At 29.8% G+C, this 20,218-nt stretch overlaps 2 protein-coding genes across 2 annotated transcripts; one reads left to right on the top strand and one right to left on the bottom strand.

Annotated features, from left to right (window-relative positions):
- The first annotated feature begins 5,517 nt into the window (after positions 1 to 5,517).
- On the top strand, positions 5,518 to 7,069 carry LOC130512613 (rho GTPase-activating protein 4-like). The gene is made up of 2 exons (XM_057010773.1): positions 5,518 to 5,702; positions 6,242 to 7,069. Exon 2 carries the CDS (start codon positions 6,566 to 6,568, stop codon positions 7,043 to 7,045), a length of 480 nt encoding a protein of 159 aa, XP_056866753.1. The 5' UTR covers positions 5,518 to 5,702; positions 6,242 to 6,565; the 3' UTR covers positions 7,046 to 7,069.
- Positions 7,070 to 9,174: 2,105 nt separating this feature from the next.
- Positions 9,175 to 13,248, bottom strand: LOC108860654 (salicylate/benzoate carboxyl methyltransferase-like). The gene is made up of 5 exons (XM_018634515.2): positions 13,116 to 13,248; positions 11,152 to 11,254; positions 10,413 to 10,811; positions 10,046 to 10,300; positions 9,175 to 9,768 (listed from the first exon to the last, which is right to left on the bottom strand). The coding sequence occupies exons 1-5, from the start codon at positions 13,151 to 13,153 to the stop codon at positions 9,415 to 9,417; spliced, it is 1,149 nt and encodes a 382-aa protein (XP_018490017.1). The 5' UTR covers positions 13,154 to 13,248; the 3' UTR covers positions 9,175 to 9,414.
- Between the last annotated feature and the right edge of the window lie 6,970 nt (positions 13,249 to 20,218).

Here is a 20,218-nt window from a genome sequence, read left to right as displayed (position 1 = left end):
TAGAGTTAATTCACATCCAACTGTAGTTGAAATTAGTACCAATTTGATATGGAGAGGTTGTTTTATATATATATTATTTTTTTTGGGACAAAAGAGAGGTTGTTATATATTATTGCAGGAGACTGTCTTTTGGTGGTCGGGAAGTTTTTTGGTCGTCCAGGGTTTATGTACGCAGTGAGATGTAGTTATTAACTAGCTTGCACGGAAGCTTCATCGGATGTCTGCTTCCTGTTTTGGAATCGGAATCGGAATCAGAATCTCATGAAAGCTTACAGAATCTCGCTTCTAAAACTTTTCCAAAATTTTCTCTTTAAAAAACACGTTGGAAACTTACGATTCCGTTTTGAAATCATGCTTCCATTTTATTTTAAAACCCATTGTCATAATTCATAAAAAAATATAAAGTCATAGTTTTTTAGTTTATATAAAATCCAAATTTTAATAGTAATGAACTAAAAAGAATAGAAATATACAAATATTAAAACTAATACTATAAATTATCTTTATGCATTGATATTTTTATTAAAGATATAGCACATATTCAAATATATTATGTCAATAAATTTATGATAATTAATATCATAATTTATTTTAAACTTAATTTATGTTTATTTTTATAGTTTTAATATGAAATAATTTCAAAATTATTATAAATTAATAAATGCTTTATTTTAAGTTTAAATCATATGATTTTTAGTTTTAAATTATATAAATATTTTTTATATTTTAATATATACACATATATGTATATATGGATATACGCTTCCAACACGTACCCGCTTCCTAAATTTTTTTAAAATTTCGTTCATGCGCTTCCATACGCTTCCGCTTCCACGTACCCGCTTCCGTTTCCATGTAACGTAGGTTATTAATACACAATGTTTTGGTTGAATTCACAAAGATTAATGATTTTACATTTTTCTACAAATTATTTTTAAAGATATAATTTAAAAATCATTCAACCAATTATAAAAAAATTGTAAAATTTTATTGGTCGAAGAATTCTCAATAAAGTTAAAGTTAACATTAAAACCTCAAAAAACCCTATATTTTGAAACAATATAAACCTTTTAGAATATTATATAATTTAAAACGAGAGGAACCCCCTGTATATTAATTGAGGAGCATTTGAAAAGATGTAACCTTAAGTTTGTAATAATTAAAAAAGAATCTTGCTGAGTTGTCAATCAATTAAGATATCAATTTACCTTACATGGCAGCTTTACAATCAATTGAAAAAATAGTTGGTCCAAATTTAATTCTTATCTTCGCTAGGTACATTAATTACATAAACTATACTTATAATCATTCGGTTAACACACACATAATAAATTAGTGAGACACAAGCATAATTAAAAATTGGACCATAGTAAAACGTTCAACAAGCCATCTTACATTCGGTTATGTACTAAGAACCTTTCACTTACATTTATATGAAACAATTTACACATGATCATACGACTTAACGTTAGGTATTCCGTAGATATCTTCACAGCTCGAACCTTACTACAATAACTATGGGGATCAAAGCTTTAGTGATCAATTAGTGATTTGGTTTTAATAAGTTCTGATCTCTCGAACTGGTGAACAGTATTACTTTAAAACTGTTTTAATAATCATTTATCAATCTCAGAAGCTTCATACCTTAAACAATTAAGAGATTATATACAGAGCCCATATTGCAGCGACAAGAGAATAACAACAAACCAAGCAGAAGAAGATTGTATACTCAGTATGGATTATTGTTTAACCATTATATATGTAGATTAATAACGGTTAACCAAATCGGTTAACCGAACGAAATCGAAATATGTTAATAACGGTTAACCAAATCGGCTAACCAAATCGAGATTATATACAGAGCCCGAATCGTATTTTGTATTGTTGATTTTTGTTTGATATGGATTTTTTTTTATTGAACTGAACGAATATCGACTTGGAAGATTATTAACTTGGAAGATTGCCTTACTATTACGTTTGTTATATTTTTCTTATTAAAAGAAACAATTAAAGATCACTATCTTAAATATCTTATGATTTAAATATCAAATATAGTGCCTTGATATACAATTCAGTAATATGTAATTAAGGAAAATCCCTATTTAAAATGTAAATACTTTGTCACCAAGGAAAGCATTGATAATATTTATTTGGGAATTAAGGAAACATATAATAAGTGCAATTCGTAGTAGTAAATAGGGGATATAAATGACTTTAAGCTAATATTGAAATATTTATAAACCGACCAAACCCAATAAACCGAGTAATTAAATTATAACAGTATAATTATATGTAAATTATATAATATAAGTAATAATATATATAATTTATTTTATTTCTATGGTGTTCATAATTTTTTAAAAATATTAGTTTTAGAAATTTTAGTCATTTTAATATTTTGTTTTATGTTAAAAAGTTATTTTAATCTTTTTAATTAAAAATATATATAATTTTACTTTTTCGTTGACAAATAATGTGTTCTAATATTTAGTTATTTAATAATATGATGAATTACTAAATTTTATTATTTTTATTATATAAAACTATTATCAACAAAAGAATCTACCCAGGCATGATCACGGAAAACTACTCAGATATAATCATGAAAAACATGATAATAACGTTAATGTGATACACAGATATAGCATAATGGAAATTTAGGTATGAGTAATTATTCTGTTTTGTTAATAAAAAAAATATATACATAAAAATTTATTACCAAACGAATCTATATATCAAATATTTTTCATTACAACACAATTTCTTAGAACTTAAATTAGGAAAATTATATTTAAGATTAAGAAAAAACTTTGGCACAAATGAATGAATTGCCTAATTGTTTTTCGTAGTTAAAAAAAAAGATAATCATGTTCTTTCTTAGTAATTAGTGATATGTATATCATGTTAACCTAACTTTGATCATATAGAAAGTATTGGTTGGAACTTGCAAACAAAGAATACCATCATCAAGTACTTAAAATAAAGTATCGGCTGCAAACAAAAGACTAATCCTTTATATATTAAAGGAGAAACATTTGAAAAATAGTAACCTTACTTTTGTAGTAATTAAAAAAGCTTCAATCCTATATGGCTTTCAATTAGATATTCAATTAGTCCTAGGTGTCATTCTTAAATTCAATTGAAAAAGGTACTCTAATTTGATTTTATAATCTTGCTAGACACAATAGGCGGAAACATTATAATATAATATAGAGGATATAAAATATAATTATATGATGTATATATGATATTATATCCTTAATTAACTAACTTAAGCAAAGTCAAACGAAGCTATATGATATTGATTCGAGCGTACGATTGTTCGATTGTACAAAGTAAACATGCTTTTGCGAGGCATGAACAATAAAACAAAACCTTTTGTCAAAAATATATATCGATTTAACAGGATGTTCTTATGATCATTAATAGAAAAGGAGGCAATATGTATCTTTAATTCGTATGTTTACAATTTATTCTGAACATTAGTTGCAATGTAACCAGTTTTCTGATGAAATTATTTGTTCACCTTAAAAGATCATTGTCGCAAACTATATTTTTGGTTCGTATTGTTAACAATTCAGCCTGAATCTAAGTTACAATGTAACCATCTCTAGGCATCAATAGAGAGAAGAATAGAGGAGAAGGTGGCCAGTTTGTTTATTGTCTTGAGTTTCGTTTGATGATAATTTGGTAGGTTTAAATTGAACCTAACGAATTGACAGTAGAATTTGTTTGGTTTAAAAATGGTTAATGTCGATGGGTCTTAAATATTTCATAAATGAGATTTACCTTAATGAACAAAAGATTAAGCAAGAAAGGAGAAGAAGATTTACATACTAGCATATTCATGTTCTGTTTCCATTTTTTAGTAGAAAATATTTTTTAAATATGTGCAAATATTAGATTTGGTATTCCTTCGGTATAAGCTATAAGTTATTGTCGATGAGAGTAATATTCCATAAATGAGAGTTAACTTAATCTATAAGAGATTTATCAAGAGCGGAAAAAAAGATTTACAAAGTGGGATATTTATGTTTTATTTCTTTTTTAGTATAAAATATATTTTTAATAAGCGTGAATCCTCTATATATTAATAGATAAATATTTAAAAAGATGTAACCTGTAGTTTTTAAAATTAAAAAATAGTCTTGCTCAGTTGTCACTTAGTTAGAATGTCAACTAATCTTACGTGGCAGCCTAGGGATGCAATTAAAAAAAAAGTTGATCTAAAATCGATTAGAAGATTCGCTAGGCTAGGGACATAATATAAGACCATTTAAAAATATATGGAACACATATACATATTCTCGCACTTTCATTAAATAAAAGTTACGGAATTACCTAATATGATTAACGTACATATGACAATTAATGATTATGAATAATAAATATTTGATAACATTTTTTGTATTTTAAATTTTTGCTTGATTTTATATTATTAAATGATATTAAAACTCACATTAACCATATAATAAAATAAGTTATAGTTTTTCTTATATGTAATATTTTCAATTTTTTTTTAAAACGACTATAAATTAATATTAGATATAATATCGAATTTTAAATTTTATATCCGACTGTACACAAAATTTAGGTACATTAAAATATCAATGACGTACATTTTATCTAATACTACTAGCAAAAGGTTTAGACCGGGTAAATTCAAAGAAGAAGAAAAAAAGGAGTTATTAGATACAAAACAAATGTAAGATGCCAAAAGTGCGTAGAAAACGTAATTTTTTAAATTGTTGGCGGTGACTTGTTGAATTGAAAAGGACCAAAATGATACAAATAGAAAATGAATTCTATAACATTCAAAATATCGAATATAATTGACAAGTTTAATCATTTTCAAAATAAAAATGTATATAAAGACAAGGTTTAAACAAACGAACGAGAAAATGCTAGTTAAGGTGAAAATTGATGAGTATTTTCCGGTAATCAAAGATTAAGAGTGCCGAGGTCAGAATCTCTAACAGTGACGAAGCTTCTTATGCTTATCTAGTGTCCCATAATTTAGAAACCCATTGTAATCTTGATTGTGTTAATGATAATTTATAATCTTGATTGTGAATATCTACTTTTTACTGTAGATATTTTTCATTTTCACTAAAAGAGAAATTATATCTATGTTATTTTTCTAAACCTAAAAAACAATGTATGTACTAAGTCCTAACAAATGTGTCCTTTTGTTTCTGCATCTAAATACCGAAGTTTAAGTCACTAGAATCAACAAGTTTCATGCCACGTACATAGACTTCACATCATGTGGAACACAAAACTCCGGTTTAGAAAAAGGTTATTTTCCTACAGCATTGTTTCTGCCAAAGAGTTTGTAGTAGGTCACAATCGTTTAGTACACTCAAATTTCTTCACATAAAAGAACGAAAAAGAGGTGGGTAGCATGCATGGTCCTTCAAGAAATATGCAATATGTGGCCTATACAGTACGTGTGAGTATCCAATAATTATTAACTAAAAATTGTTCTCAACAGTTTTTTATCAGATCATCATTTGCTTGCTTAACTTATCAAAATTAACCACACATTGTGGTGTTCTAGTAGTATCCACTAAAGGATGAGTGCTCTGTTGGTTCTTATTAGCTTCATATGTGGCCAAGCGGATATGAATTCATGTTTACGATCCATTTGAATATCCGGGAGAAGATCCATTTGTGGGTTGCACCTCCAACCTGAAATATAGGTATGTGTCTTTAATAGACCCGGATTTAACTATTTTATTTTACAAAAAAAAGAAAAATTTATCAAAATTCTGGAGAGTAGAAACTACAAAATACACATAATCTCGCGGATGAATGAAATATGTTAGCATGCAATACTGCTTGAGAAGCTCAAAACTCGTCTTCAATTCCTTGTAAATGAAATCTTGGACACCATTGTTCGAGACAAGATTGTGTTGGAGTGTTGGGTCAGAAGAAACTGATCATAGTTATAATATGGTCGAAGACAAGCTGTGAAAGCTATGCTGTTGGGTTTTACTAGTGAATTATAAAATGGTCGATCTTCACACAAATATTAATTAATAGTTATTGCTATTTGCCAATATAAATTTCATTCTTGTGTTTACATGTTAAGAAAATATGTTTTTTTAGTGCTAGAAAATACTAATAGACAATAAATAACCATCCGTTCATTGGGTCAGATTAATATCAAAGTAGAGTTTCAACAACCCAACAGCTGCAACATATTATCGAGCAATAATATTTTTTTTTGATAATCCAGGTATCCAGATCTCTAATTTAGTCTGATTATCCCACCGTGTTCAACCGGAACTGACGAGGAAGGTCCTGGAGACCAAACGGAAACCATGTTAAATCCGCTGTGGCCGGAACTTGAACTCGTGATGGTAGGCACCTTAGCCCGAGGTTCCTTTACCACCAGACCACGAGGCCCGGTTTCGAGCAATAATATTCAAGTTGATGTTCAAACATTCCAAGTCCTTTTAAATGATATATTAGACCTTGTGATTATTAAAGACGATATTCTTGACCAAAAATACTAATATCGATGGTCATGAACTTAGATGGTGTGTAAATTTGATTGTAGATGTTGGATCCACTAACGGCTCTAGTGTATGCTGTGCAAGTCATGAACTTTCTAAAGACCCTTATTGTAAAGACGCTTAAAGAACGGAAAGAGTCTCGATATAGGTTGGTTCAAGCCTCGAACCCGGGTCCTCGGGACGAGAGTGGTGATCAGAGAAGCAGACAGTTGTTGCATCTCATGGAAGCTAACAAGGAGGAAGCTGTAGATACTGTTGAGGTCGAAATGAAAGACAAAGAAGAGTCTGAAGAAGAAGAATATGCAGATGGTTGGGAGGAGAAGAGGAAAAGGAAGATGGAGAGGACAATGTCGACTAGTAGTATTGTTGGACGTGTGAATTACAGAGTTGAGCTTTTTGAAGCTTGGCGAAGAAAAAAAGGATTACATTCATTCATGTTTTTGATCCAACTTTGGGATTTTCTTGATTTTGGTTTTGTGGGAGGGTTGCTTGTGTATCAAGAAATGCTGCATGTCTGCATATAATGTGAAAGATAAATTTTTGCTTCGCTTGAAAGAAGGGCAGACTTTCTTTCCAGGAATCGTCACACAAGATGTATGTCATGTCAAATGATCTACCAGGATTGATAAAAAACTTTGATTTTTTTTTGAGCGACAAACTTATATTAATAATGGAAAAGAGATTTGGGCTAAAGGGGTCCAAACCCAGAGTTCAGACATCGAGAAGGAAAATGGAGAGCCCGTTTAGCCAATCAGTCGGTTTTACAGTTTACAGAACTAGACTGAAGATTTTTTTAGTCTGGTGTTTGTTTTCGATTACTCTGATGAGTGTTTGACAATAGGAGAAGATTCGGATGCTTGTGATGTCGAGGTCAACTGCAGCCAGAATTCCCGATTGAATAGCAATGGCTTCCGCCATGAGAGGAGATGCAACATTGGCAATAGAGAGATCCTTCTGGTGGAGGGGCTTCCGGTGATTCTGAGATAATCCATGCTAGTCCTGCTCTCTTTGATGTGGAGTCCCAATAAGCGTCTGTGAAACAAGTAGGCTCCAGACTTCTTCTTTCGGATTGATTGGTGAGTCTTTTGCGCTTGGATCCACTCTCGTGCTGAGGTTAACACTTTTTACAAGACTTCGCTTACAGATTGGCTCTTATCTTTGAAGATCAGTTGGTTTCTCGCTGTCCAAATTGACCAGTAGGTCTAAGGGAGGATAGTAGAGGAGATACCTGATGGGGGAAGACAAATGGCGTTTCTGAATATTATCAGGGCGGCTTTGAAGTCCTCGTCTGCAGCACTGTGAACTGCCTTAGAGAAGAGGGTCTGATTCCACACTTCTTGAGCAAAGAGACAATGGAAGAAGATGTGGGTTGGTGTTTCCAGAGCACTAATAAACTTCAGGTATTAGATGAATGAATGCAAAATTATTTTGAATGAATGCAAAATTATAAAAAGTTTGATTGATCTTATAAACTTCAGCTATTAGATGAATGAATGCAAAATTATTATAAAATGTGGAATACATTTTGTTCTTTTTTTCTCCGTGGTTGTTATGTAATTGTGTTTGAATATGAAATACTACAGAGAACTAATACCATACTATTCAAACTACTCGGATGCATCTTAATCTCCTCGATATAATTTACATATCTTCAAATTTTACAATCAACAGAAAATATGCTAGTTGTGGTGATCAATGATGAGTATTTTTTTTTGGAACACATACTTTCATTTAATAAAAGGAGAAATGTTAGTTGAGAGCCATAACAGCTCCATCAACCACACCAGAGTCAACTACAAACAGAGCATGTTTTGCTAGCTTGTCCGCTTGGACATTAAAATCACGAGAGATCCAACCAAAGGTTACAAAATCAAAAGAGGCTGAAAGAGAAAGGATATCGGCCACTACTCCATAGAGCTCAGCTGAGCAGTTCTCCGAATTGACTTCCTTGATAAGCTGAGACGAATCAGATTCAAAACGCACCCGTTGCAGTCCTCTCTCGATCCCCAACTTGACCGCTTCCAGCAGGGCCAAACCTTCCGCCATCAGCACTGAGTTCACATAGGAGATGGATGAGCTGGAGGAGTAAACTCCTGAAAGGGACATGAGGACAATCCCCAGTCCCGCCTTTGAACTCCTTACACTCCAAGCTGCATCAGATCTTATCGTGCTCGTGCCTGGCGGTAGGGAAGGAGTAGGTGTTATGGCGTTTAGCTTGATAGGCTTCTGTTGGTTCTTGTTTAGACTCCACTCCCTGGCCAGTCGTATAGCTTTTGATAATGTTTCTTCCGCTGATACAGAGGTACCTTCAAAAAAGAATTTATTCCTCTCCTTCCAGATGCTCCACAGAATCCATGGAGCTAGCGATCCCTCAGAAATGCCAGTAGGCGGTAATTATTGATCAAAACAATGCATGTGTCAATTCTCTAAGAGGTCTAAATCTTCTTCTTTCTTGTCTCAAGTAAGTGTGAACAAGTGTGTGTGCTGACGAAGATTTCGCTTTAATCAAATTGTATGAGCTGAAAGTAATTAACCTGCGTTAGCAACATCAGACTCCTTTTTAATTATATTGCAAGTATAGTGTGTTTCAAAATTTTATGACCTAAACCACATTTTAAATAATTTTCTCTTATGGAAAAACTCCTAATACTGATTGCTTCACCAATTGACATGCATTTTTATCTTTGATGATTATTACACATCTTACAGATATTGAGAAAGAGCTCTTACAATCACTCACACACATATAACATATAAGTATAACATATTACAATCACTATCTATTTTCCAGGACAAGCAGCACATGATCATCACATAAAGGGCAAGTCTTAGAATGTATTAATGGAATCGGGAAATAATAAGTAAAGATAAAATAAAAGCACCAAAAGCTGTTTTACTTTTTAGTCAACGCGAGGACAAGAGTGACACTCGTTTTGTTTCTGCAGCTCGAGTGTTGTGTCACATGGCGAGCATACTTGTCAAACAAGATATCGATATTAATATCTTCTCCAAAATGAGCAACGAGCATTGATTCAGTAACCGCTCTTACAGATTTGGCTTCATTATATCCATCTGTTTCATAGTTATGATCTTCTTCGTCGTTACAGTGACCAAGATCGAATCCATGTGTCTCTAAGGCATTGATTTCAAAAGAACCTTCGTTTCGTATCACTTCTTTGAGTTCTTGCTCGTTCGGATCATAAAATGGCATGTTGAATGCATCCAGTTTTGATTTACTCACTAGGCCCTGTTAATAAATAGATTGATATGATATGATGAATTGATGACCATGTCTAAATTCAGCAAAGTAAAATAATAATAAAAATGATCAATAACTTTTTTTATATATTATTGGTGGATTGAGAAAATCGATTGTGGAAGAAAAAAAACGAAGATAAAAGAAAGATCGAGACGAATCTTGAAGAATATTTAAACACCTAAAAGAATAGGAAGTTAATACTATATCGAGATTATGGAAAACACAAAGATAAAGAAAGATTTAGAAAATCTCCCACTATATATACCTCGAAGACTAGGTCATGTAGAGACTTTGATAGCAGTGACCAAAGGTGACAACAATCTCTATACAATGGATCATTGTTAAGAGTGTTTCTACCGATGAAGGTAAGAACCATTCGTCCATTAGAGACAACTTCTTCAGAACGTAACCTTAGAAACATTGTGAAATCTCGTTGGAATTGATTCAAGTAAGCTTTGTATGCACTTTGAGAACTTGTATTTGTTATGAACACATTATCATTCTCGAGTTTTTCTGGAACCTGTAATTATAAACACAACGCTACGCCGTTTAGTAACTTTTAGTTATCAAATAAGTTATATGTAAATGAATACGCGATACAAAGTCTTAACTTCTTAACAATTGAAAAGTACCTTAGAGAGCCAGTGGAGAGCGTACGAGGAGTGTATAAGGTGGAGGCTGTTGCGAGAGAAGAGCCTAGAGTAGAAAGAACCTGGTGCTCCATAGACCAAGTATGATGCTTGGTTTGTGATCATGAGCTCCTTGTTGAAGAATGGTACGAACCTAAACGTTGTGTTGAAATCGTTTTCTGGAAGATCATTCAGACAACAATCTATTTCTGGAGGGTTTTGGTTTGATTGTTGGCACAATACATTGATGGTGTTGATGATTTCAGAGATACCCAAAAACGTGTTTTGTCCGGAAGAACAACCCAGTTCAGCAACTTTAATATATTTAGGAAAGTTTAAACCCGTCATCATTTCTTCTGTGTTTTTAACCAAGACTGGTATTGCCATTAATATACCTCTTCTCTACAAAACCAAGCAAAAAAAAGATCTAGTTAAAAAAATACGGGGAATCTATATTTGTTTATTTATTTACGTTTTGTATGCTATCATCGTCTAATGATATGATATTTATAATTTTCTATGGCATGAGAAAAATATATATTTGGATTTTGATTGATTCAAAATTTCATATAAGCAAAGTCTATTATACATACTATACTTCTCATATTGCACCTTAAATTTTTTATTGGTTAAAGTTTAAATTTTCAATTTAACCATAATGAAGTGATTGAATTCTTCCTTTTGCTTTACCAAATAAGAATAATTTGTAAAATAAAATAAAAGGAAAATAAGATTGAAGAACCTGAACACGAGAATTGACGGAGTAACTGTTGGCTCCATCTCCACCAGTCATACGTAAAGATTTCACAAATGCATATTCATCATCACTCTTTTCATCAATATACCTGCATATTGATATATATTAGTAGTGGACATGGACGGGAAAACGGCCAATTCCACCATGAACTTGACGTCTCCATTGTTTTCATACACAAACTATTGGATCAAGCCAAAAACATCATGAACTAATTTTTGTTTTGAATTTCCCACATAAATTTTTCCAATCTGGTCAATTACTACATAACAGGAATCAATTTTGGTTTAGTTGCTGATGTGGTGCTTACGCGGACGCCATGTAGGAAATTGGGTTAATTCGGTTTGACATCTGTCCAATTTTTTAAAATCGAGTAGTACAAAACGACGTCGTTTTGATATTTTTAAAAAATGTTTTCAGAGAGGATCAAACCCTAAAACTTAGAGTTCTTCGCGGAGTGCTCAACCACTAGACTAATTATACTTTCAACGATTACATTCCATTACAATAATACTTGGACTAAATATTTTCGACAAGCAAACTCACGTCTATGAGAATAAAATAGATTAAAAAAGTTATAAACATATTTGCTTCATCTCCTTCGATTCAAGATCGTCTCCAATGAATCTCTCTCCAGTAACAAATATCTTCGTGAAAATCACCCACTAATTATTTGCTTCTCTGTCTTTCTTTGATTGAGGCTTGAGTGTGACTGTATCACGGAAGAAAATGAGTTGAACGTAAATCTGGGGGGGGGGGGTTTCTTTCATGGGTGGTCTACGTGCGATTCATTGAAGAATTGAAGGAGAAACGATGGCTAAAGTAAAGAGGGAGACGGTGGTGGCATGCATGACTTATTCCCTCTGCGACAATCTCCTTTGTGGCGCCACCCCCATCTCAGAGTGCCTTCACACATGTTCGTTCTTATTTAGAATATTTAGTTCAAATATTATTGTAATGGAATATAATCTTTAGAAATTTAATTTGTCTACTGGTTGATATATATTAGTAGTGGACATGGACATACATTAACTAGCATATGTGTATATATGAAAAAAAAACAAAACTTAGCTACACCCCCTAAGGTGAATCTCTACATTCACCCACCAATAGGAATTAGTTAATTGAGATTTGATATCTCTTAAAAAAGGAAACCAAGTAATAAAAATTTAATGAAATAAAATTATGTTTTTAGATAAATAAAAAATAGTGGCAATTATAAAAAAAAATTATTTTAGTATTGATAAATCCGTCCAAAAATACTGAACCCTATACTCTAAATTCTAAATACTAAACCCTAAACCCTTGGGGAAAGTCTGAACTCTTAGGCAAATCTTATACCCTAAATCTTTAATTTTAAACTCTAAACCCTACCCTTAATCATAAACCATAATATTAAACCCTAAATTCTAACACGAAACCCTAAACCCTAAACTCTTTGACAAATATTAAATCATAAACTCTTAATCCTAAACCATGACCATTTTGGAATTTAGGATTTAGGGTTTAGTATTAGGGGTTATGATTTATGGTTTAGGGATTAGGATTTAGTTTATGATTTAAGGTTTGGTTTAAATTTAAGGGTTTAGTGTATATGATTTGCCCAAGGGTTCAGGCTTTTTCCAAGAGTTTAGGGTTTAGTATTTAGAATTTAAGGTTTAGGGTTTAGATTTTAGGGTTTAGGGTTTAATATTTTTTGATGGATTTATCAATATTAAAAAGAATATTTTTTTTTGATAATTGTTAATATTTTTTATTTATCTGAAAACATAATTTTATTTCATTAAATTCTTATTACTTGGTTTCCTTTTTTAAGAGATATCAAATCTCAATTAACTAATTCCTATTGGTGGGTGAATGTAGAGGTTCACCTTAGGGAGTGCATGAAAAAATGATTAAATCAAACCGAATAAGGGCACTCGATGTTGTAATGATGAATTAGAGAGACAAACCTCAGGGAAGGAACGGTTTCGTTGAATCTTGAATCCATTTTTCTAATCGTATTTACTAACGATAAGATTAAATGAGAATTATTAGAAGATGTGTGTTGAAACTGGCAACTCGCACTTCAATTTATAGAGAGATGGAATTTAATCAACTAGCATATACACTAACAAAAAAAAACATGAAACACGCCATGTGTAGCCAAGCCTTTCCCTTGTGATTAATCAGTGTCACTAAAAGATACTTATCATTAGATAAAAAATGATGTGGTAGTCACTAAAAGATTGTGGTATTAATTATTGTAATTCAATCACTTCATATCTATCTTATTAAAACAGAAACATTCTGTTGGACCTAACATTTATTTTATAAGTTTTTAAATTAAATACACATTTATACTTTATAATTAAACATACATTAAATCATTTATGTTCCTTTCTTTATACTACTATCCATGTTTCCAAATAATATACTTATTTCTTTATACTACTATCAATGTTTCCAAACAATATATTTATTTCTTTATACTACTATCAATGTTTCCAAACAATATATTTTTATACTACTATCAATGTTTCCAAATAATACAATAATTAATCTTAGTTATTTTATATCTATCATTTTCTCTTTAAAATTTTGTAGAAACGTCATAATTTTAAAGTTCACTATCATAAATTGCAAAATAGTGAACTTTAAAATTTCGATTATAGAAGTTATTACAATTTAAATCAAAATAGATTACATATCGGTCATCCATCAGTTCAATCGGTTAGTCTCGGATTTTAGTGATTTTTAATATGAATATTTTAAAAACATAAATTGAATTGTCAGATCTCCGGATTAACCGGTATAATCACAATCGGGTTGAATTTAAAAATACTGATTTAAATGCAAAAATATTTTAAATACACACTCTTTAAAATTTACCAAAATATTTGTTAAATTATTAGTGAAATTTTTCATCGTAAAATATTCCGCGCTTCAAAAGCGCGGGTAAAAATCTAGTCTATATTATTAAAGTTGAAGTACAAAATTAGAGTGTTTGGAAACATGAATTGCAGTTTAAAAAGGAGGTTTGTTTGGAAACATGGATAACAATATTAAATGAGAATTGTTTGGAAACATGAATTGCAGTTTATAAAGGAGGTTTATTTGAAAACGTGGATAACAATATTAAATGAGAATTATTTGGAAACATGGATAGCAGTATATTTACTTCCTTTTATTTACACATTTAGTCATTGCATTTATAAAAAATTAGGTATTTCCTTTTTGTAATTTTTTTATTTTCAGATTTTACCACTACATTTAAAATAAATTTAACTAATTAATTATAATTCCAAACTTATTTAAACAAATTAATGTCTCCATATATTGATCATTATTAATATGTAAAATTACTATTAAAAAATATTTCACTTATTTTAGACAAACACATAAAAATATATATGTTTTTATTTTTTTACAAAATCAGTTAGGCATAAATATCCGGATACCCATTCAGGTACGAGTCGTTTCTTTCGGATATAGATTTTTTGGTTTTGAAATTTCTTTTTAGTACTTCCTTTTGTGTTTTTTTTATTTATAGATTCTACCATTGCATTTAAAATTAATTAATTAAAATTTCAAAAATTATCTAAACAAATCGATATTCATATATTGATCATTATTAATATTGTAAAAATATTAGTAAATAAAAAATATATTTAACTTCATTTAGCCAAACACATAAAAATATTTTCTATTTGTTTACAAAATCAGTTAGGCATATACATTCATGTATCCATTTAGGTACGGCCGTTTCTTTCGGGTATATATTTTTTGGGATTTGATATTTCTTTTTAAGTACTTCCTTTTTGTAGTTTTTTATTTACAAATTCTACCACTGCATTTCAAATCAATTTAAATTCATTAATTACAATTCCAAAACTTATTGAAACAAATCGATATTCATGAATTGATCATTATTAATATTTTACAAATATTACTGAATAAAATATATTTCACTTAATTTAACCAAACACATAAAATATTTATTATTTGTTTACGGAATCCGTTAGAAATAAATATTTGGGTACCCATTTAGGTACTGGTCAATTTTTTCAAGTATAGATTTTTTTGGTTTTGATATTAGGCCATGCTTGGATATAAATTTATGTGTGAGTTTCAAATTGAATCCCCCGGGTCTGTATGAATTTTGTTCTGATGTATAGGAAACTAAAAATATTCAAATAACGAAAGTATTTGAAAATGATTTATATTTGAACAAAAAATAATGGCTGCACATAACAAAAAATCAATATAAAAGTACTGTACATTTGCATTCAAAATCATTTTTTTAACAACAAACTACACAAATATGTTTATTTGTATAAAAAATTAAATTACAATGTAAATATTTAATTAATATAAAAATATGTCACATTGTTTAAACAAAATATCAATATAAAAGTATTATACATTTGCGTTCAAAAATTATTTATTTTAACAACAAGCTAAATAAATATATTTATTAGAAAGAGAATAAAACAAAGCCAAAAACACATAGTTTACCAGAGAGACTATATATGTCGAACTTATTATAAAGAAGATTTTACTAAGATAAATACATTAAATACAAACAAATAATATATTTCATAAAAGTCAAAATAATACCCGCCCTTTCAAGGACGGGTCAAAATCTAGTATCTTATTAAAACAGAAACATTATAACTTCTTCTAGGTGGATTTTTAAATTAGACATCACATTATTGTTCTTAGTCTAACCTTTCATTTAAATATTTCCTTAAAGAGTTTAATATCAACTATCTATCATTTAACTCCACTATAAGATCTATGTCTATGCATCTATTAAACAAAATATATGTTCTTTTCGTTAGAGTATACTCACATTATCATATATATATTATATCATAGTAAAAATATAATAATCCCTCTCCTTTATTATAGTCAAATGAATACAATAAATGTCTCCAATATAAATATAACACGAGTCTAAGTTCTTAAAAATAAAAATATAAATAGATAGAAACAAAAATAAATATTACACATGTTATTAAAAATATAAATATTACACGAGTAGGTGACAAAAAAATACAAATATTACGCTAATCCTTTTTTTTCATCAACTTGTACAAACTTAAACTGAGTAGGTTGACAAAAAGATACAAATATTACATGAATCCTTTTTTTTACATGAATCCTTAGCCAGTCGTTATACAATTTTGACTTTTTTGGTCTGGTTATTTCATAAACAATTGATTCAATTAACCAAATAACTTAAGAACACGTTTACTCCCATCATTAAACTATAATTATCTTAAACACAAAACCCCTTTTAATTAAAAAACAATTATTTGGAATCAAATACTAATGAATCTTAAAATTTTAAATAGCTTGATACAAAACTTTTGAAACTCAATAATAAAGATATCAGAACACATTTTCTTAGATGTTCAAATAATCGAGGTTTGCTTTGAATATACACTAAATAGAATATACTAACGTATATTCTTACTTAAATAACAGAAACATCAATTTATACTTAAAAAAAAACGATTATTAGAAAACCTCTTCACCAAATTGAGTCTACTATGCCTAAAATCTCGGTTACAATCAAATATTCACAATCAAATTGTCAGATTTGAAAAATCATGAATATGGAAAACCCTCTTCTCCAAGTTTATTCTACTATACATAAAATCTCGATGTCAAGAGATTTTGTATTTATTATATCTGACTTAATAGGTTAGAAAATATTCATTTTCTCCCACTAAAATGTGTGTACAAGTACTTGTCTTCGTATTCATCATTGGACATTCACAAAACTTTTAGAAAAAAATCCCAAAAAGTACAATGTCAAAACCAAATCGTATTGGTTGATATTATATTAGTGTTTTCACTATACAGTTACAATATAACATCTTTAAATTAATAATCTATAAATTAATATCTCTATAAATTAGTATAATTTCATAGTCTCAAATTGAGTTTTTGGTTCAATTAGTATCTCGATAAATTAATAATCTCTATAAATTAATTAAAAATATAGTTCTGGTATAGTCCCAATATTATTAATTTATAGAGGTTTCACTCTATATCTCTAATACACCAAGGAAAAATTATTAATAGGAAAAACAGTTTTAACATTGTTCTTAAACAATATGTTTTAGACAAACTCAAAATTATATAAAACCACATTATATGAAAATGACAAATTCCAAATTGTATCAACTATTATAGAATATATGTTATATGTTAAAAATAAAAAGATAAAATCTGCGCGGTCGCGCGGATCATGATCTAGTTATAGTTAAATTTAACCATAATGAAGTGATTGAATTCTTCCCTTTACATCACTAACACCATCCCTTGTTAGTATTTAATTATTTATAGATGCGTGTGTGTGAGTTTATAACCCAAAAATTATGATCTCTGATTTATCCAATTCCTTTTCGGACTTAAATTACTTATTGTAAAGAACTGTTAACTAGTTGAAATCCATGTTCGGAAACTCGCTAGGCGCTACGCGTGCGGTTCACCCGGGCCTAGCGATTTATTGAAAAAGCGGGAAAAAATCGGGGAGTACGCGGGGAGAAATTTTTTGTATTATATACGTATTTTATACGTATTTTTTGTATTTATACGTTTTATCCATAATAATTCATCTATACTTTTAATACAAAAAATATGTATAATATATCTTTATGTATAAAACACCGTTGATATTGAGATTCATAGATTTGTGAATAATCACAAAAATATGTTATAATAAGCCTATGAACCGAGCTAAATTGGACTCTTAAAAAAATATCAAGCCCACAAGAGTCTTGTAACATAAATAAAACCCTAAAAAATAGGAAAAATACTCACGCCACTTTCTTACTTCTTCTCTGTGCCTCCTTATTCCATTTTTGTCTGTTCTCGACTTCGGTGGATCTGAAGTTTCGTAATACTTGTTACCTGATTGAATCATATATAGGGAACATGCGTTTTGTGAATCAAAAAGAGATCGAGTACTTCAGTGAAAATATTTAATTACGATGTCTATTGACTACAATGGGATTTTAAAAGAGATGAAGTTGATCATGTCTCTTTTGACTGATAACAAGAAGGTAAAGTTTGTACTTTCTTGAACTATATCATCAAGTTTCGATCTTTGATTTTTTATGGTGATTCGAGAAGGCCACGTCTCTGTTTCCTCTGCATAAGTAACATCTCTTTAACCAATATGGCCGATTTTTATTCCGGACGATTTTCAACTTCCACGGCCGCATAACTTAAAAACACGGTCTCTGGCGGACATAACTCGGTACGGCGTAGAACACAACCGAATTGGCTCAACTCGCCTCGGCCAGCATACGTTTCACGTGTACTCGGACGATTACGCAGCCAGGCGGCCGCGTTTTCGAACAAGGGTTGAAATTAGTGAGGGTCGTTGTATAGATTGTTGCGTTGTGACGTGTAGTTTTGCTATAACCAAACAAACTTAACGCATGGATCGGATCATGAAATATATTAGAAATATAGTCTCTCACATTGATAATTAAAATAGATCTTAATACATAAGATAGATAGGATAATCCATCTGTTACAATTAGTCTTAGGTTAAAAATTCATCTAACTAGATATGATATTATAGTCAGATCTATACATTTCATCCCGATTCTTATCAATCTGATCTAAAATTGGTCTATCAATCTTTGTTCAAATATTTTAAAAATTATTATTTCGAATAAGCTAATATATAAACTTTCTCACACCGACAGTTAATTTTTTTTCTTAATAATATATGCGATAGATAAATCACTCAAGATATCACCAATTGGTTCTAAACTGAAATTCTAATTTAACAATGTGTTATAATAAGTTTTTGATATGATATATGTTTGATGGCGTGACAGGAGTTGTAATTCTCCAATGCATTTTAAGAAAAGTCTAGACGATGGAAGATGAGTATTTTTCATATCAATGAGAATCATCAAACGATCGGAAATAATCCATAATATATAAGAAACTGAAACGTATATCCACAAAAATGTAAGACCACAAAAGTGTGAACACAGAGCCGGTCCTGAGATTTAAAATCTATTTGGGGGCCCTATTCAAAAATAAATAAAAATTTATTTTTTTTAAATTTAAAATTGATAATAATTTTTTTATAGTGAAAATTTTATTTGAATTATATATTTTATTTAAATAAAAAGTTATTGGTTTCAGTTACCATAATAGTAATATATTTTTATTGTAGTTTTAATCATTTTAAATTATAATAACCCAAAATCTAATATTTTCTATTAAATTTATGCATAATAAAAGTCCATGTTACTTTTTATTTTACATTTGAATTATATATAAATATATGAATATACATAGAAATTTATATATATAAATAAATATAGAAACCAATAATTTTTGAAAAAAAAAAGTAAAAAAAAAATTGTTAACCAGGGGCCCCACAAAGTGGAGGCCCCAATCAAATGTTTCATAATCATGTGCTAAAGGAGAATAACTCAATATACTCCGTACCCTCTCAAAAATTTTTTCACTAACCTTGTATCTCTTTTTTTTCCTTGCAATTACCTAACTATCCTTTCATTTATTCTCCTTTATTCTCCAATTAATTAAATCAACCATAATTCAACTATCTACATGGCCCACAAATAAACCTTAACCAATCAGATTTTTTGTGACCCACATGTCTCCTTCTTCATCGTACTCTCTTCTCCTCCATTAACGATTTTTGAAGCTCCAAAACAGGTAATTCTGGTTCGTTTTCGATGATTTTTTTGTGAAATTACATTTAAATAACGTGTATATGATGGGTAACGTTAGCACTGTAAGATTTTGATGAAAATTTGAGAGATTTAAAATAATTTTTAAAACAATTTTTATGGATTTCTGGTACATTTTATGTCCGTTTTTGAAGAAATTTTCGCAGAAATATCAACTGTATATCTTGTCTAGTGTAAGAACAAGAAGATCCGATGAAAATTTGTGAGATTAAAAACGATTTTGAAAACTAGGTCTTTGGATTTTTGGTATATTTTATGTATGTTTTGATGAATTTTTGTGTGTAATTTCATTAAGATGATTATGGGTAATGTAACAT

Source organism: Raphanus sativus, chromosome 5 (assembly GCF_000801105.2).
Source record: "Raphanus sativus cultivar WK10039 chromosome 5, ASM80110v3, whole genome shotgun sequence".
NCBI lineage: Eukaryota > Viridiplantae > Streptophyta > Magnoliopsida > Brassicales > Brassicaceae > Raphanus > Raphanus sativus.
The sequence above is the reverse complement of the archived record's forward strand: the minus strand, read 5'-3'. Positions and strand labels throughout refer to the sequence as shown.